Below are 16,102 nucleotides of genomic sequence, written 5' to 3' on the forward strand. Positions count from 1 at the left end.
ACCAGCTGTGCCCGAGGCTCTGAGCTCAGACCGACCCCGGCGCTGACTGACTCCGGTCTAGACAGTCAGCTCCCCGAGGGGAGGCCGCGAGAGCTGGTCTGCAAGGCGGGGGCGCGCGCAGTCCGACTCGGACTTTTGACCTTGGCCTTCGCCCACGGCGCTGGGCACGGGGCTGGGGGCTTGGGATCGCGTGCGGGGCCCCGCTGGAGAGCGCGGAGGTCCAGATCCCTGCGCGCCCCCGGCACGCACACACCGCCCGCGCCGGGGCAGGGTCCGCCCGGGGAGGAGCCCGGCGGTCGCCACCCGCTCCGTCCCCTCCCGGCGGCCGGTGCAGGGACCCCTCCCCTCCGCGCCCGGCGCGCCCGGCCCCGCGCGGGCGGCTCCCAGGCGGGGCGGGGCCGGCGGCAGGAGGCCCCGCCCCGGAGGCGGTCCGGGGGCCGGGCCGGGGGGCCGGCGGGGCTGGGGGCGGGGCGGCGGGCGGCGCGGGGGTGTCACTCCCTCCTTCGCTCTCCCCGGTAAAGTCTCGCGGTGCTGCCGGGCTCAGCCCCGTCTCCTCCTCTTGCTCCCTCGGCCGGGCGGCGGTGACTGTGCACCGACGTCGGCGCGGGCTGCACCGCCGCGTCCGCCCGCCAGCATGGCCACCACCGCCACCTGCACCCGCTTCACCGACGACTACCAGCTCTTCGAGGAGCTCGGCAAGTACGGCCGCCCGCCGCCCGCGCGGCCCCCGGCCCGGCCCCCGCCGCCCGGCGCTCTGCGGCTCCTCGCCCCGCCCCCCAGCCCTGCACCGGCCGCTGCGGCGCCCCCTCGGCCCGCCCCACCCCCCGCCTTTCCCGCCCGCCGCCTCCCGGGCCCCCGCGCCCCCAGCGCCCCGTCCCGCAGCCCCCTCCGCGCCCTGCAGCAGCTGCCCGGGCTGCTGCATCCCGCGCCGCCGCGGGGACTGCAGCCCCCGGACCGCTCCCGGGCGCCCTCCAGCCCCGCCCCTCCCGCACCCTGCAGGCGCCCCTGGTCCCGAACCCGGCTGCTCCCCGTCCCCTCCCCACCCTGCGCAGGAGCTCACACAGCGCCCTGTCCCACGTCCCGCGCGCCCGGCACTCAGGACCCTCCCGGCCCTGCAGCTCCAGCCCCGCTGCGGCGCCCGGAGGTGGGGGGATGTTGGGGGCCGGCCCCGCCCCCCGCCGGTGCCGCTTCCAGGATCCCGGCCCCGCTGCGGGGCTGTGCTGCAGTCCCCCGTCCCCTCCCCCCATCCCTGCAGTGGTCCCGGGAGCCGCGCGCGCCGCCGCCGCATCCCCCTCCCCTCCGCACTGAGCTGGCCGCTGCAGCAGCCCCGGCCCCCCCACCCCCACCCGCAGCGCCGAGCCGGCCACTGCAGCCCCCGCCCTGCCCGCCCCCCTAGACGTTTCCAGAGCTGGAGAGTGCGAGCTCTCTTTTGGGAGGGGGAGACTCGAGGCAGAGATCACGGGGAAGGGGCAGGAGGGCTATGGATGAGACCCACGACGGCATCCCCTCTTCCCGGGCCGGCAGTGGGGCCGGGATGCAGTGGGCTGCAGGCGGTGGAGGGAGATCTGAGCCTCACTTTTGCACCTTCCCGGATGGTGGAGGGAGATTTCTCTCTCAGGGGGTTGTACCCACTTTCTAATCTCTCCTTCCCCTCCCTGCAACTCTTCGTGCTGAGAGCAGGGCAGGGTCTCTGTTCCCTGCCCCGGTTCTCTTGGCCAGACTGCAGGGCTGTCTTGTGATGCAGCAGGTGTGTGTGTGAAGCATGCCCACCAGTTCCTGATGTGCAGCCTGAGGCTGGGGCTGGGGCTGGGCCCAGTGACTGGACGTGGCGTTGGGAGTGGGGTGGTCCCCGCACCTCTGTTCAGTGTCATGCAGTGGCCACATCTCCTGGCCCATGTTGGATAGTGATGGTCACTGGGCTGGTGTGTGTATGTGGTTTTGACGAAATGTGGCTGGGCGCGTCCCTGTCCTCAGACCTGAAGCATGTCTGTGTGACTCTCCCGTGCTCCGTGTCCCAGCTCTCTCCCCCTTCTCCCTCCAGGGGTGCTTTCTCTGTGGTCCGCAGGTGTGTGAAGAAAACCTCCACGCAGGAGTATGCAGCAAAAATCATCAATACCAAGAAGTTGTCTGCCCGGGGTGAGTGTTGCCCAGCTGGGCCTCTCCCTGGGGTGTCTCCAGGGGTTATGGCTTCTTCCGAAGATGCTCTAGGAGTTGGGGTTGTGCGTTTCAGCACTTGGAGGAGAGTTGGGATTTCAGGGTGGGTGGACGGCGAAGGCCGGCAAGGAGTTGCACGGGAAACCTGAAGTGCTCAGGTGGAAGAGTGAAGCGGGGGTAAGAGATGTAGGTAGCTGCAGGGAGGTGCAGTCCCTGAAGGCTCTAGGAGCTTGGTTTGAAAGAGAGGGGAGACATTGGGAACGTCGGGCGGCATGGAACGGCGAGCTCTCAATTGGGGGCATTTGGAATGTGTGTGTTTGGGGCAATGGTAGCCACTCCGGGTCTGTCCCAGGCCCTGTGCCCCCGTGGTGACTTAGGATGGAAATGCAGCAAGTGAACAGCTCTGACAGATCAGCCTCCCCCTGCCCACCAGGCGGCAGAACAGACTCCCAGGGGAAGGGAATCTGTAAACATCAGAGGAGGCAGCTCCTGGCGAGGGCTTCTGGGAACAAATCCTGCCAGATGAACTTGATTGCTTTTTTGATCAAATTACAAAGTTGGTGGTGCAGCAGCAGATGCAGTCTGTCCTGGGTGGAGAGTGATGCCTCATGGTCTGGAATTCTCAATGGCCTGGTCTGGGTGGGAGCCGCATCGCCTCAGGGTCTGCGGGTGAGGAGGGGCCAGGCCTTAGAGCCTGACTTGTGAGGTCTTCCTGAGCACCTGACCGCACCTGAAGCCAGGAGGGTCAGGCCCTGGCTTTCACACCTCGCACCTACACTCCCTGAACCTTGTCTTGGGTGCTTGCCAAACTCACCTCATCTGATAGGTATAGACCCAGCCGTGTGTGAAGTGCTCTGTGAACAGGTCTGGTGAGTACAGAGGTATGTGGATGGGTTGGGTCATCGAGGGCTGCCGGGTGCAGCAGGGGGACACATTTTATGAGATTCAGAGCAGGGAATTTAGGGCTGGGCAGTAGGATGCCTTAAATACATTAGGAGCCAGGACAGATGCCTGGGGGTAGACAGGGGAAGACTAAGCTACAGCTAGTAATGACCCAGGCATCTCTAGGGTAAGAGATGTAAGAGATGTCCCCAAGCATTGGGGAAACTATAGAATTCCAGAGAGAGGTCAGTGGGCTTCTGTCGTGTTGACAGTTGTCCTGGGACCTAGTTAGCAGGGTGTCTACCTCCTGGCTGGCAGGGCCCCTCTCCATCCCCACAGGCAGAGCTCGTCTTGCTTTCTCCCCGCTCCCATCTCTTGCCGCTCCTCTACGTTGGCTATAAAGTTGACTTATTTGTTTGTTTTCTTTCTCTCTGGGTACCTTGAATTGGAGGCAATGGTTACCATAGAGATATGTGGGCAGTCAGATGCACTCTTTCCCTGGGGTGCAGGGAGGGGAGGGTACAGCGCGGTGGGCTGTGCTCGTGGCAGACATCCTCTGGCCAGGGATGCAGGGCGCGGGCAGAGATGACAGCCTGAGAGTGCGTACCTTCCCGTGTCCACACGGCGTAGCAATGGTGTAGTCTGGTGTCTCCAGTTAATCATCTCATGTTTTGCTTTTCCTCATCTCACCAGTGTCCTCTGACCCAGGGGTGAGGGACGGAGAGATGACTGGGTGCCCAGCTCTGGGGTGTGGGCATAGCTGGTGAGGTGACTTTGTAGAGCTGCCTGCCTTGGGCTGTCATTTTCTACTCCCTCCCTACCCACCTGAACTTCTCTGACCTGTGTAATCATGTCTCTTTCCCATCCTCACCTCCTCTCAACCTTGCCCTGTCTTTCCCAACTGATAATCGTTCTCTCCCTGCCCAAACTGGGTGAGGTTTGATTTCTCTTTGATTTTTTTTTTTTTTTTCCTCAAGAAGGAAATTCTTGTGTAAGATCATATGCTTCAGACAGCAACTCCCCCTCTCTTGAGATGGTTATGCCAAGTCTGGGGCTCTGTTGTGTGGCTTGTGTGCCAGGTTGACTTTGGGACAGAGGCCTGCTCCTGGCTGATCGGCACAGATGCCAGCAAGAGGGTCAGGAAGATGTAAGTGCCAGCACTGTCTGGAGGTGGGAGAGTGGGAGGGTGTTGTCTTGGAGATGGAGGGAGCAAGCCAGGGGCTGTGCTGTAGGTGTGGGCGTCAGGGATGTGAGCTTCTGGAGAGGGTTGGGCCAGGGGGCCCATGAGGCTGGTGCCCATGGGGTTAGGGAGTGAAGGCCGTGGCTTCCCGCAGCCTCTCAGTTTACGCTGTATATTTTATAAAGGTGCAGTAGCTGGGGCTGGGTTTCATTCGTCGCTGTCTGTCTGTCTAGGGCTCCGCAGGTGTTGGATTTCTGTGTTTGGGAATGTGGTGGGTCCACCAGGGTCACTGTAAGGGTCTGAAGGGGCTTGCGGTGTTTGCGGAGTCTCCCTGCCTGTTGTCTTTCTTGTTTGCGATTCTCTGTGCTGCAAACCGAAAGGAAAGAAAGCGGGTATCGAGCTGCTTCTCCTTGGCATTCATGATGAGGTGGCCCAGGAGGCACCGGGAGAGATCACCTGGTCTTCTGGTGGGTGGATCTGGATGGAATCCTTCTTTTGCCCTGTTGTTTCTTGTCATTGTGGCCTCGGGCCCATGTTGGTGGCTGGGTTGCAAGGTAGGGAGTTCCTGTGGCTGTACATTGTACACTGTCCTTGTGGCCCTGGCTACGTAAAGTCTCTGAAAGTCACATAACGTCACTCCGTTTGCTTTGGGACAGCAATCGGTGTGGAATTGGGGCTCTTAAGGGAACCCATGGTTCCAAGCTGAGCTCTCTGCTGGACTGAAGGAGGCATTTAAAATAGGCTTGGATGCAGGAGCTAGTGGGCCAGGTGATGGCAATGATAAGTCGTTATTTTAAGATTTAAGAGCACCCCCCACCCCCAGGAGCCTGAGCCCTTATGTCTTTTTTTATTTTTAAATCTTCATATTCCCTTATCTTTATTCATATGCATATAGATTTTCACCTCGTGGTGCATAACATTTTATATCCTGCTCTCTTGCTTACATCCAAAACGTTGCCCCATATTGCTACAGTTGAAGGGCAAATGGTCCTTCCTTTCTTCTACATAGTTTAGGATTTATTCTTGGAACAATTAGCACCTAAGAAACCTCTGTATTTGGACCATTTATCTTCATTCCAATTGCTTTTACTGTGATGGATACTTGGCCTTACTATGAGAAGCTACCAGGAGCAAATACTTGAAATCTGTTACAACACTTGCTGTATGTATGTATGTATGTATGTATGTAGTCTGGCTCAGTGGATAGAATGTCGGCCCATGGACTGAAGGGTCCCAGGTTCAGTTCTAGTCAAGGGCACGTACCTCAGTTGCAGGCTCGATCCCTGGCCCTTGTTAGGGTGCATACGGGAGGCAACCAATCGATGCGTCTCTCTCACATCGATGTTTCTCTCTCTCTCTCTCTCCCCCTCCCTTCTTTCCTTCCACTCTAATATCCTCCGATGAGGATTAACAAATGTTTCTCTTTAGTCTGTGTATCCTATGGGAAGTAATTTCTATTGAAGCTAAATGTAAACCAAAAGCTTTCCTCTTCCTAGCGACTTGGGAGGTAACGGGAGGGACCATATCTGTTTCTTTACTACTGTGTGGGCAGGGCCTTGCCAAGTGCCTGAGACATACAGAGCATCTGTGTGCTGAATGAATCGATTATAAAAGGACTACATGGCCCATCATGGTTGCCTTTTGGCTTTGGCTCTGGAACCTCATAGCCAAGTTGCTGGAACCCTTATACCCTGGTATTGGCTCGGGTTCCCCCTTTTTGCTCCATGGAGCCAGCCTGTAGGCCTGACGGAGCCGTTGGGAGAGGACGGATGAGAGCAAAGACCTGTGCTTGGGACATAACGCAGGTCGGAGAGGTAGGAAGACAGGGTAGCTCAGGATTCCCTGTCATGAACGGCCGTGTAGGACAGTGTGGGAACGTCTCAGAGCAGCGGTTTCCAGTTTTAGAGTCTGTAAGGACCACCCTGAGTGCTGGTGAGGATGCAGGCGCCTGGCTCCGGCCACAGAGGTTCTGCTTCTGGGCGTCTGGGGTGGGGTTCTAGAATCCACATGCAAGTGGCCCCTGAGCCGTGCTCTGAGAAATGCCATCTGAAATCAGTGACAGCAGTGACAATTGCTCTTGCCATGCTTTCTGCGATTTACCAGACACATGTTAACCCAGCCTTCTCCAGGTGGCGTCTCTGCCGGCCTGCGGCCATCTGTGCACGAGGGCTGCTCTGTGATTTGGGGCCTCCTTCTGAGCTCCCAGGTTGGGGTGTCGGTCCGTGTTCAAGGCTGTGGCAAGCTGAGTGCCTGGGGTTGTGGTATGTTGGCCACCAGAAGGGCAAAGGCTGTCCCTTTCTGGGTCCAGCTGGCCCTGGGGACTGAAATAGGATCCCCCGGGTGGTGCCAGCTGAGAGTCCCCACCCCCTCAGTGTTGGCCTGAGTAGCCCCCATGACATTTGTGTCCCCTGTGGTATCTCCAAGTGAGACTTTCCTGTTAAGGATCTGGGTGAAGTGAGGGGAGGGTGAAGCAGCAATGGGCGGGGGAGAAGGAAGAGAAATCTAGGCAGCACTGGAATGCTGGGGCTCGGGAACTGGCGGAAGCATTTAAGGAGGTTGTACGCAAAACCATGCTTTCCTCCTAAGGAGAAAACAGGCCTTTTTTTTTTTTTTTTTTTTTTTTTTTTTGGACAGAGAAATGGACATCCTGTATATAAGTGATGAGCTCCCCTAACTCTTCCTCCCAGGTGGATTAAGAAGCAGCCTGGAGGTCCCTTCTCTGTGCCAAGGCTTCTGCCGGGCCAGTTTCGTACCGTCATGCTGTGAGCTGTGTGACTTAGCTCATGCAGCACTGGCCTGCCACCTGCCCTCCCGTCCACCTTCCCAGAGCGACTTTGGGCGCCGGCATCATGGGGCGGGGCTGGAAGTTTGAAGGGGGTCCCGTCCCGCAGGCAGGGCCCCTGCTTTCTTCCAGCTGCTTGTTCTGGTCCCCCGTCAGAAGCTGTGCCCAAGCTTCGAGGCTGTGCTGAAACCCTAGAAGCGAGCGGCTGACCCCGTTCTCTGCTGAGGCTGGAGACGGGCAAGGAGAGGAGTGGGCGTGACGGGCTCTGCCCCATCTCTCTATTTGCTGCTCTCTGGGCAGCCCTGGCAGGCCAGCAGGGCCTGATCCCATGGGTGCCAAAAGCGTGGTGACAGGAGGAGATGGGCACTTTGCACCTCTCGAGTGCCTCTCGGCGGAGGGCCTTCATCATCTTCCCGTGGACGGACAGATCTCCCCTCCCTGGGCCAGTGGGGAAACCGAGGCACGGAAGTGCTGTTTGCTGTGAGCCGTTAGGTATGCCAGTGGTTTTGCCAGTGTTCGGACCCCAGCATACTCAGCTGATGTGGCCTTCACTTACCCGTGGCTCCTCCCTTTAAAACACAGTTTCTGGGCATTTTGTTCCGTGATGAATCCTGATATGTCACCTCCACACCTCTCCAGCTAGGCCCAGAGCTCTGAGCCCAGTGGAGCAAATCTCTCCTTTCTGCTGGTTGAGGCCTTGCTTTTGGTTGTACCCACGTGTCTGGGTACAGACCCCTCTATGGTGGGGGGAGTTCCAGCCACTCCCCCCAGCACCATCTCTACTTCCTGGGCCCCAGCAGCTTCCCATCTGCTCCCCTCTTTTCTCCTCCCTTTCCCCTCCCCCCCTGCTTACTGCTGCCCTGGGAGGAGCTATTTTTAGGGGCTGCTTCCTGGGATGTTTTACTTGGGGCTGGTTACCATGAAGGAAATGTCACCAAAACAGTGGGCAAAGGCTGCCGGCACCCAGAGCCTTGCTGGGGGCATGGAGAACTTGGCGGCTGACCCTGTTCTGGCCCTTCAGAGTGTCCAGAGTGTCCAGAGGCAGAACCTTGCCTTCTTGGGGCTTGCTGGTGACCCCGTGGGGATTTTCTCCGTCCAAGCTGGTTTGGGAGACTTTTGCTGCGGGACACTTCTTGGCACCTCTTTCCTTTGCCTCCTTAGTTAAAGCAAAGTGGGGCTCAGGTCTTTGTGTCGCTGTTTAAAACTGCTCCAGTTCGGACTGAAGAGAAGGGAGGACAGAGCCAGCTTAGAGGACAGAGCCTGGTGCTCACGTGGCACATGCCAGGCCTGTCTCTTGTATTCACAGCCCTCAGCCAGTTCCCGGGTGTGTGGGTGTGAAGGAAATAGAAGCCATGCCCCCTGCTCTTACGTGGTGGCCGGACTTCGCTTTTAATGGGAGACTTTGCACCTTTATAGTGAGATCCAAAGAGGAAGGGGTGTGGCGTGGCAGTGTCAGGGTGCGGTCAATGGGATTGTGGTGTGGGATTCCCTCCGGTCAGTGCCCAAGGCCAGGGGCTGTTTATAAGTAGCTGGAGAGTGGGGATTATGACACCAAATCCCTACACTGCCCTTGTTTCTACTTCTCAGAGTAGATGCTAGGGGGCTAGGAAGAAGGGGAGCCAACCCCCAAATCGAGCATCTGGAATTGACGGGGCTTTTAGAAAGCTGCTCCCGGTCTTGTGAGGGCCACAGGCACAACCCTTTGAAACACCCTTTGAAAAGTCAAGGGTGTCATTGAGATTGGACTGAGGAGGGTCCTCATAGTCGGGGCGAGGGCTCTGGGTCCTTTCCCACTGACAGGAGGTTGTGTGTTTCGGTGGCAGCAGAGTCTTATTTGAAACTAGTGCTGGCATTTGTGGTTTCAGAGAAATGTCACTACATCAGCGGGCAGGTCCCTGCAGGGCTGGAGAAACGGTGGCCAGCCCGCCCTGGCCCCTGGTCCTGTGGGGGAAGGAACGTGCACGTGGAGTGGGCTTCTCTCCCGGGGTCCTCGGGAAGAGATGGTTCTCGGGCTCTGCACTCCCTTTTGCTGCAGACTGTCTCCTCACTGCCTGCTCTCCCTTTTCGGCCCTCCTTGGCACATCTGATCACGCTTTGCTGCCCTTTTTGTGAAGGGCGCCTGCCTCTGGAGCCCTGGACCAAGTCTTGAAGTGCTCGGGCAGAAGGCAGGAGAGGCCAGGCCGGCAGGGACCCTCCGCCCTAGGTGTGCGGCGGGGCGGGGCCTGAAGCTGGTCCCTGATAACAGCTGCTTCTGCTTTCTGCTCCTGTTGCCACCTCTGCTCTTGAGGGGGGAAAACCTTGCAGAGGGCTGTGGTTGGAACTGGGCTGAAGGCCGGCAGGGGTGGGCCTCTCCATGGCAGTAGCACACAGGCAGGCAGGAAGTGGCCCTGTGCAAAAGCGGGAAGTGGCTGTTGTCAAACAGGAAGGGGGGGGCTGGGCCGTGGGGAGGGGGCGGGGACCAGCCTGGTGGAAAGGTGGGCGGGAAGGTCAGCCTGGAAGGTCGAGGCCGTCCCCTAGGGGCAGCGAGGTCAGCGGTCACTGGAAGGAGGTGTGTCTCAAGGAAGAAGGCTGCTTTTGTGACCAGAGCAGCTGGTGTGTTACCACCTTGGGTAGTGGAGCCAGAGCCTGGACCGACCCCCGTGGACCAGGACAGTTCAGGGGCCTCATCCCTTTTGAGGTTGGGGATGCTGTGTTTAGCTGGGACAGCCTTTGCCGTTGGGAAAGGATGCTCTTCCCACCATACTTGTTCCTGAATCCTGCTGCTGCTTTTCTCCCCAGACGTGGCCCAGCCCTGGAGGGGATTACGGGACAGAAAGTGTGTGGAAAGGGGACTGGAGACAAGAGCTGGAGAGGCGGGGGTGCTGGCCGGCTGCGCGTGGTGGGAGGAGGCAGGGGAGAGTGTGGTAGGCAGAAACCGCGGCTCATTGAGCAGAGCTGGATGGCAGGGCGCCACAGCCAGCGAGGCTGGAGCTGCGGAAGAGGAGGGATCCGCAGGCAGCGGCTGCCTGGGCTCTGCGCTCTGAAGGGCCCTGTTGCTAACCTTCACCTGCAGGCTGTGGACCCCAGCGAGGGGTGGAGGAACACCCCTCCCCCAGGACGGCTGCTGGAGCCTATCAGAGGGCTCAGTTGGGGTGCTGTGTGCCTGGTGCCTAAGGGAGAGTAACTCTCTCAGTGTCTCTGGTACTAGCCGTGGCCACCAAGCCCTGTCCGAGAGGCCTTCCTATCGTATATCACCTTGGGAAGGAGGCTCTCTGTGTGTGCCCAGCACCGTGCCTAGCACTTACTCAGTGACCTCATTTAATTCACCTCTGTTTTATTTTATTTTTATTTTTGTAATATATTTTTATTGATTTCAGAGAGGAAGGGAGAGGGAGGGAGAGAGAAACATCAATGATGAGAGAGAATCATTGATCAGCTGCTTCCTACACACCCTCCACTGGGGATCGAGCCTGCAACCTGGACATGTGCCTTGACCAGGAATTGAACCGTGATCTCTTGGTTCTTAAGTCGAGGTCGACGCTCAACCACTGAGCCACACTGGCCGGGCATCTCCTCCATTTTATTATTTTTGTTGTTGTTATTACTGTTTTTAGTCCTCACCTGAGGATATTTTTCCATTGATTTTTTTAGAGAGTGGAAGGGAGGGGGAGAGACACAGAGAAAAAAGTATCGATGTGAGACACATCGATTGGTTGCCTCCAGGGCCGGGATGGAGCCTGCAACCAAGGTACGTGCCCTTGACCGGAATCAAACCCGGGACCCTTCCAGTCTGCAGGCCGATGCTCTATCCACTGAGCCAAACTGGCCAGGGCCGTCACCTCTATTTTAGCACAAAATAATGTGCTCTTACTCCTTTGGTCCTCATCAAATGCCGCCTCCTTGCTGAGGCTTTCCCTGACCGCCCTCTCACTCTCCCCTTCCCGCTTTTATTTTTCTACGTAGCCCTTGCCACAACGTCGGCCATGCCATCCACTTCTTATTGTCTGTCCCTCCCTTCGACCCAGCCCCACTCGAGTATCAGCTCCATGAGGGCACAGGTTTTCGTCTGTTTTGTTCACGGCCGTATCCCCAACATCTAGAACAGCGCCTGTCACAGAGCAGGCCTCGGTGCATATTTTTTGAATGAATGAATGAATGGGGCTCAGGTGGGTTAATAACTCGCCTGACATGGCACCACTGGGACGCGATCTGGGGCTGTTGGACTCCGAACCTGATGAGTTAGTGGCGGGATTCCACGGCCAAGGATCAGAGCAAGGACCAAGGCTCAGCCCAGGGTTGAGAGAAGACACAGGCTCCCTCCAGAATGGGGGGGGCCTGGCTCCTTGGCGTTCGGGCCAAACTAAGTGACTAAGGGGGGCCCTACAGACCCTGGGCAGCTCCTTCGAGGAGCTGGGCGCAGGAATCTGCCTCGCTGCTCTGCCCACTCTGCGTCATGAGCAAGCCAGAGCGCCCTTATTTTTAGTGCTGTTGCTGTTGTGGGACTGTAACCGTTAGCCAGTAAGAGACTTAAGGGAGGAGATAAACATTAATCTTCCGGGCCTCCCCTCAGCTGCCACCTCTGCATAGTAAGATGCTCTTCTGCACCTGCCCAGGCAACCAAGCCCAGGGGTTGGGGGTTGGAAGGTGGTCAGGTGAGTGGTCAGAAAGAGAGCTGGTAGGTCTGCAGCTTTGGGGCCGGCTGGCTTGGGACTTCCAAGCCCAGGTCCAGGGGCGCAGGAGGAAGGTGGGTTAGCGCTGACATTCTCCCAGCCAGATCTGGAAGAGGCAAGCCCCCTGCACCAGGCAGGGCTAATCGCGGTTTCCTTGACGACCTCACCTTCTGAGGGTCCCCGGGACGGAGGGATCCGGGGGATGTGGGAGCAGGGGGTTACCTGGGGTTCTCCTGGCTACAGCCTGGTCAGTGTTCATGCCGAACCCGAGGATGGGAAGGAAGGCCTGACCCAGATCTTTGGGCAGCTGGGATGGATTAGCTGGGCAGCAGGAACTAATCTCTGCCTGTCCCTACCTCCTTCTTCCACAGAGCAGAGCTGTCGTTACAGGGAACATTTTGCACAAAGCTGGGGGTGGTTGGTGAAACAATACATAAGAATTCCTTCTAGTGTAAAATCCCTACCTTATCTCAGAATACATTGTCTCATGGGCTATAGGACCTCAGGCGAGTTATTTAACTTCTCTGGGCTTCAGTTTCATCACCGTAGCCCTCACCAGTAGGAGGGTAGTGAGGGTCCGGGAGGCCTTACAGGGGCTCTTTGCTGTTTAGTAGAGGTGGGTGGGCGGAAGCCCCTGGCAAGGGAGGCAGCAGTCGTGAAGGCATCTGCCTGGCCCAAGAGATGTTGGGGTGACCTGGACTGTGTTCCCCAAAGCCTGGAGTTTTTACTCGATGCCCTCACTTTTCTTTATCCTGTCGCCATAGCATAGCAATGGAGAAAGGGGGCTCAGACCTACTGCCCGTGTGACCTTGGGCAGTTACTTTAACTGTTTAAGCTTCAGTTTCCTCATTTGTAGTGTCATGGAGCTAATCAGGTCCCCTGCCTCACAGGGTTTTTGTAAGGCTAAAATGAGATAATCCATGCCTCTGCCTGGCGTATGGTGAATGCTTAGTAAATAATAGTTATTACTACTATAGTTGATGTTATTGATAAACACTTATTAAGCCCCTGTTGTGGTAGGAACTCCCCAGAAAGCACCACTCAGAAAGGTCCTACCCCTTGCCCTAGCTGGATAGTTCAGTTGGTTAGAGTGTCATCTGTCATCCTGATACACCAAGGTTGTGGGTTCGATCCCCAGTCAGGGTACAGACAAGAAGCAACCAATGAAAGCATAGATAAGCAGAACAAGAGGTAAATGTTTCTCTTTCCTCGATCTCTCTCTAAAATCAATCAATCAATCAATCAATCAATCAATCAAAAGAGCCTGGCTGGTGTGGCTAAGTGGATTGAGTGTCATCCCATGGACCAAGAGGTCCCGGGTTCGATTCCTGATCAGGGCACATGCCCAGGTTGCAGGCTTGATCCCTAGTAGGGGGTGTGCAGGAGACAGCCAATTGATCTATCTCTCCCTCTCCCTTCCTCTCTGAAATCAATAAAAATATATATATTTTTAAAAAGATGTATCTGCCAGCTCTGGCCAGTGTGGCTTAGTTGGTTAGAGCATCATCCCATGCATGGAAAGGTTGCGGGTTCGATTTCTGGTCAGGGCACATGCCTGAGTCGTAGGTTCGATCCTCAGTCGGGGCACATGTGGGAGGCCATCGATCAATGTTTCTCTCTCACATTGATGTTTCTCTCTCTCTCCCCTTCTTCCCCTCTCTCTGTAAAAAATCAATAAAAACTTATCCTTGGGTGAAGATTAAAAATAAAAAGGCTGTATCTGCCTGGTGTAGATATGAGCTCTCAATAAATGTTGCCTCTTAATTTCTTCAAATCATCATCACCTTCATTGTCAGCACCATTATGCTTTAGGGTTGCTTTGAAGATTAAAGTAGGAAATACATGCAGCTCCTAGCACAGTGCCTGGTCAGATAGTAGGTGCTCAATAAAACTTAGCTATTAGTAGTATTTCTAACAAGAAAAAGGTTTTGGACATCCCGGCCCGATGAAAGCCCTGCAGTAGTGGAAGGAATCCCAGAGCTTAGTTGAAATCACTCTCTAGTGGGCGGTGCTTTCCTAAGCCGTTTCCTCACCTGGGGAAGGTGCTCATAATGCCTGGCTCCGGGATTGCTGTGACTTGCTGCATTAATCCAGCAAATTGTAAAAGTGCATAGTTGGTGCCTAAGAATTGAACGAGTATGAATAGCCAGGGGGCCACAAATAGAAAGTGTGGTTGATGGCTTTTGGTTTTTCTCCTCTGCTTTTAGATCACCAGAAACTAGAACGTGAGGCCCGGATATGCCGACTTTTGAAACATCCAAACATTGGTAAGTGCACTTATATACGGGTACTCTATTTTTGGGGCCTTTTGTAGCAGGGGCTGGAGGACGGAGGTTCGCTGCCTTTTGTATATGGAACTACTTCGGACCCTGGGCCTTGGCCTGCCTGGTGTCTTGTTTTTCCCAAGCGGGAAAGCAGCCGTGTCTTGCTCAGAATTCTGGGGCTTTCTAGTGTTGAGGCCTGGGTGTCTTCATGCCTGCAGTGCCATCTCAGGGCTGGGATGTGCGATGTCGGAACAGGCTTCACACCCCGTTTCTTCCCTCCTCCTCCAGTCTTGGGGCTGAGGCTCCGGGCTGGTGTCCCTCACCAGGGCCCTCCACGGCCGTCAGGAACGGGTCCGGATTTTGTTTCTGGACTTGAAGGAGTTTTGTTCCTGTGGCGGTGTCGTGCACGCTCTGGGGGTTTCCATGGTGCTCCTGTTTGTATGCCCCAGAGCCAGGGAAGCGAGCCGCCCACCCGCCCGGCTTGTCTGGAGAAGGGGTGGCAGGAGCCACTTGGATGGGGAAGGAGAAAAACGCAGAGGACTTCTCCCTGCTCCCACCCTGACTTGGGGGACAAGAGCACATTGTTGGTTGTTCTAAAGCCTGAGGAGGTTTGCCTGCCACAACCCACTCCGGCTCAGTTTTACATTGTTCAGCTGAAACAGTCTCTGCCAGGAGCCTTGGCCCCGATCGGGCGCCTCTCGCAGGGAGGACAGAAGCGGGGCCGGCTGCAGCGTCGGAGCAGAAACCCCGGTCTTGGCTTGAGGCAGAGCGGGGAGCATCTCCTAGGTTCTCCCCCAAAGCCCTGAGTCATCACACAAAGCATGTGTTCTGTGCTCCTCGGGCACAGCCTAAATATCGGGGCCCCCACAGCGCCCCGGAGGCCGCCCGCTCCCCTCTGCCCTGGCCAGGCCCGTGAGGCGACCTGCCAAAGCGTGATGCTTCCTCAGCCTCTGGCTCCCCAGATCTGGGGCCAGAGTGCTTCACGTGAGCTATTGCGTGGGAGAGCTGAGGTCGTCCTCCCGCCCAAGGGGAGAGGAGCCGCTCCGAGGTAACCAGAACCCCAGCCATGCAGGGCTTTATAGATCACAATCGGCAGCTTGGGTTACACCCGAGCAGATTGGCATAGCCCGCGCTCCGCTCTGCCTGGCGCAGGGTGCTCCACGGAGCCAACACCTCTCAGCCGGCAGGTCCTGGGCGGGGAACGGCTGGGGCTCCTGGGCGACCTCGAAGGCAGGCTCACACCTGAGAACAGACGGTGCAGACACACACCTGGAACAGCAGTCACAGACCCAGGCGTGTTTTGGTTGGGCTGGCTCCGTGGTCTAAAAACATGTTTTATTATTTGCCAGTCAGGATTTAAGCATGAGATTTTGCATCTTGAAAGAATCCTGTTTCCTAGTCTTTCAGATCAGGAGGCTGGGTTCTGCTGAGCCCACTTCTGTGCGTGCTCAGAATCAGCTGGGGGGCTGGGCAGTGGTGGCCCCCTCGCCCACTGGCCGCCGGCCTTGCCACTCCCTGTTAGCTCCCGGGGCACCACCTGTGGTGCCTGTGGGCGTTGTGAGCTTGTGACCTCTGCCCTAGAAGTTCTAGAACAGGAAGAAAAGGCCCGTGGGTAACTAAAGCCACGCACAAGCACAGAGCACTTTGGTGTTCTAATTCCGGGCCTCAGGGTCTGTGCACAGCAACTTCCTCTCCTGATGCTCCTGGTGACCAATTCGTAGAACAGTGACCAATCGCCCTCAGGAGGAAGGAGAACCAGGGGAGGGGGAGATGAGGCAGGAGGCAGGGCCAGGTCTGCAGCACCGCGGCACAGGCGTGCTTGACCACATGTTCAGGGCAGGGCGAAGACAACCGAGAAACAACCACGGAGGAATCTAACCCAGCTGGTGTGGCTCAGTGGTTGAGCATCAACCTATGAGCCAGGAGGTCACAGTTCGATCCCCGGTCAGGGCAGGGTACACGCCCTGATTGCAGGCTCAGTCCCCAGTGTGGGGCGTGCAGGAAGCAGCCGATCAGTGATTCTCTCATCATTGATGTTTCTATCTCTCTCTCCCTATCCTTTCCTCTCTGAAATAAAAAAAAAATTTTTAAAAAATGGGATTCTAGTTGAAAAAAGCTTCTAACCTTTTAAAAGTGTATTCCTAGAAATTAGATGTATACTTTTTGACCTTTTAGACTAGGTTTGATAGCC

General features: G+C 56.9%; 1 protein-coding gene across 21 annotated transcripts in view; it reads left to right on the forward strand.

Moving 5' to 3' along the window:
• Positions 1 to 500: 500 nt before the first annotated feature.
• CAMK2G (calcium/calmodulin dependent protein kinase II gamma) overlaps positions 501 to 16,102 on the forward strand; it is a 59,351-nt gene continuing 43,749 nt past the window's right edge. For 9 of the 21 annotated variants that reach the window (XM_059662319.1, XM_059662325.1, XM_059662313.1 and 6 more), the window contains exons 1-3: positions 503 to 699; positions 2,042 to 2,136; positions 13,855 to 13,914. In XM_059662319.1, coding sequence (XP_059518302.1) covers positions 635 to 699; positions 2,042 to 2,136; positions 13,855 to 13,914 — 220 coding nt within the window. In that variant the 5' untranslated portion in view covers positions 503 to 634. Of the gene's footprint in view, positions 700 to 2,041; positions 2,137 to 13,854; positions 13,915 to 16,102 lie in introns of all 21 variants that reach the window. The other 12 variants (XM_059662321.1, XM_059662324.1, XM_059662330.1 and 9 more) reach the window with 5 other exon arrangements.

The sequence above is a fragment of the Myotis daubentonii genome, chromosome 13 (assembly GCF_963259705.1).
Source record: "Myotis daubentonii chromosome 13, mMyoDau2.1, whole genome shotgun sequence".
Classification (NCBI taxonomy): Eukaryota; Metazoa; Chordata; class Mammalia; order Chiroptera; family Vespertilionidae; genus Myotis; species Myotis daubentonii.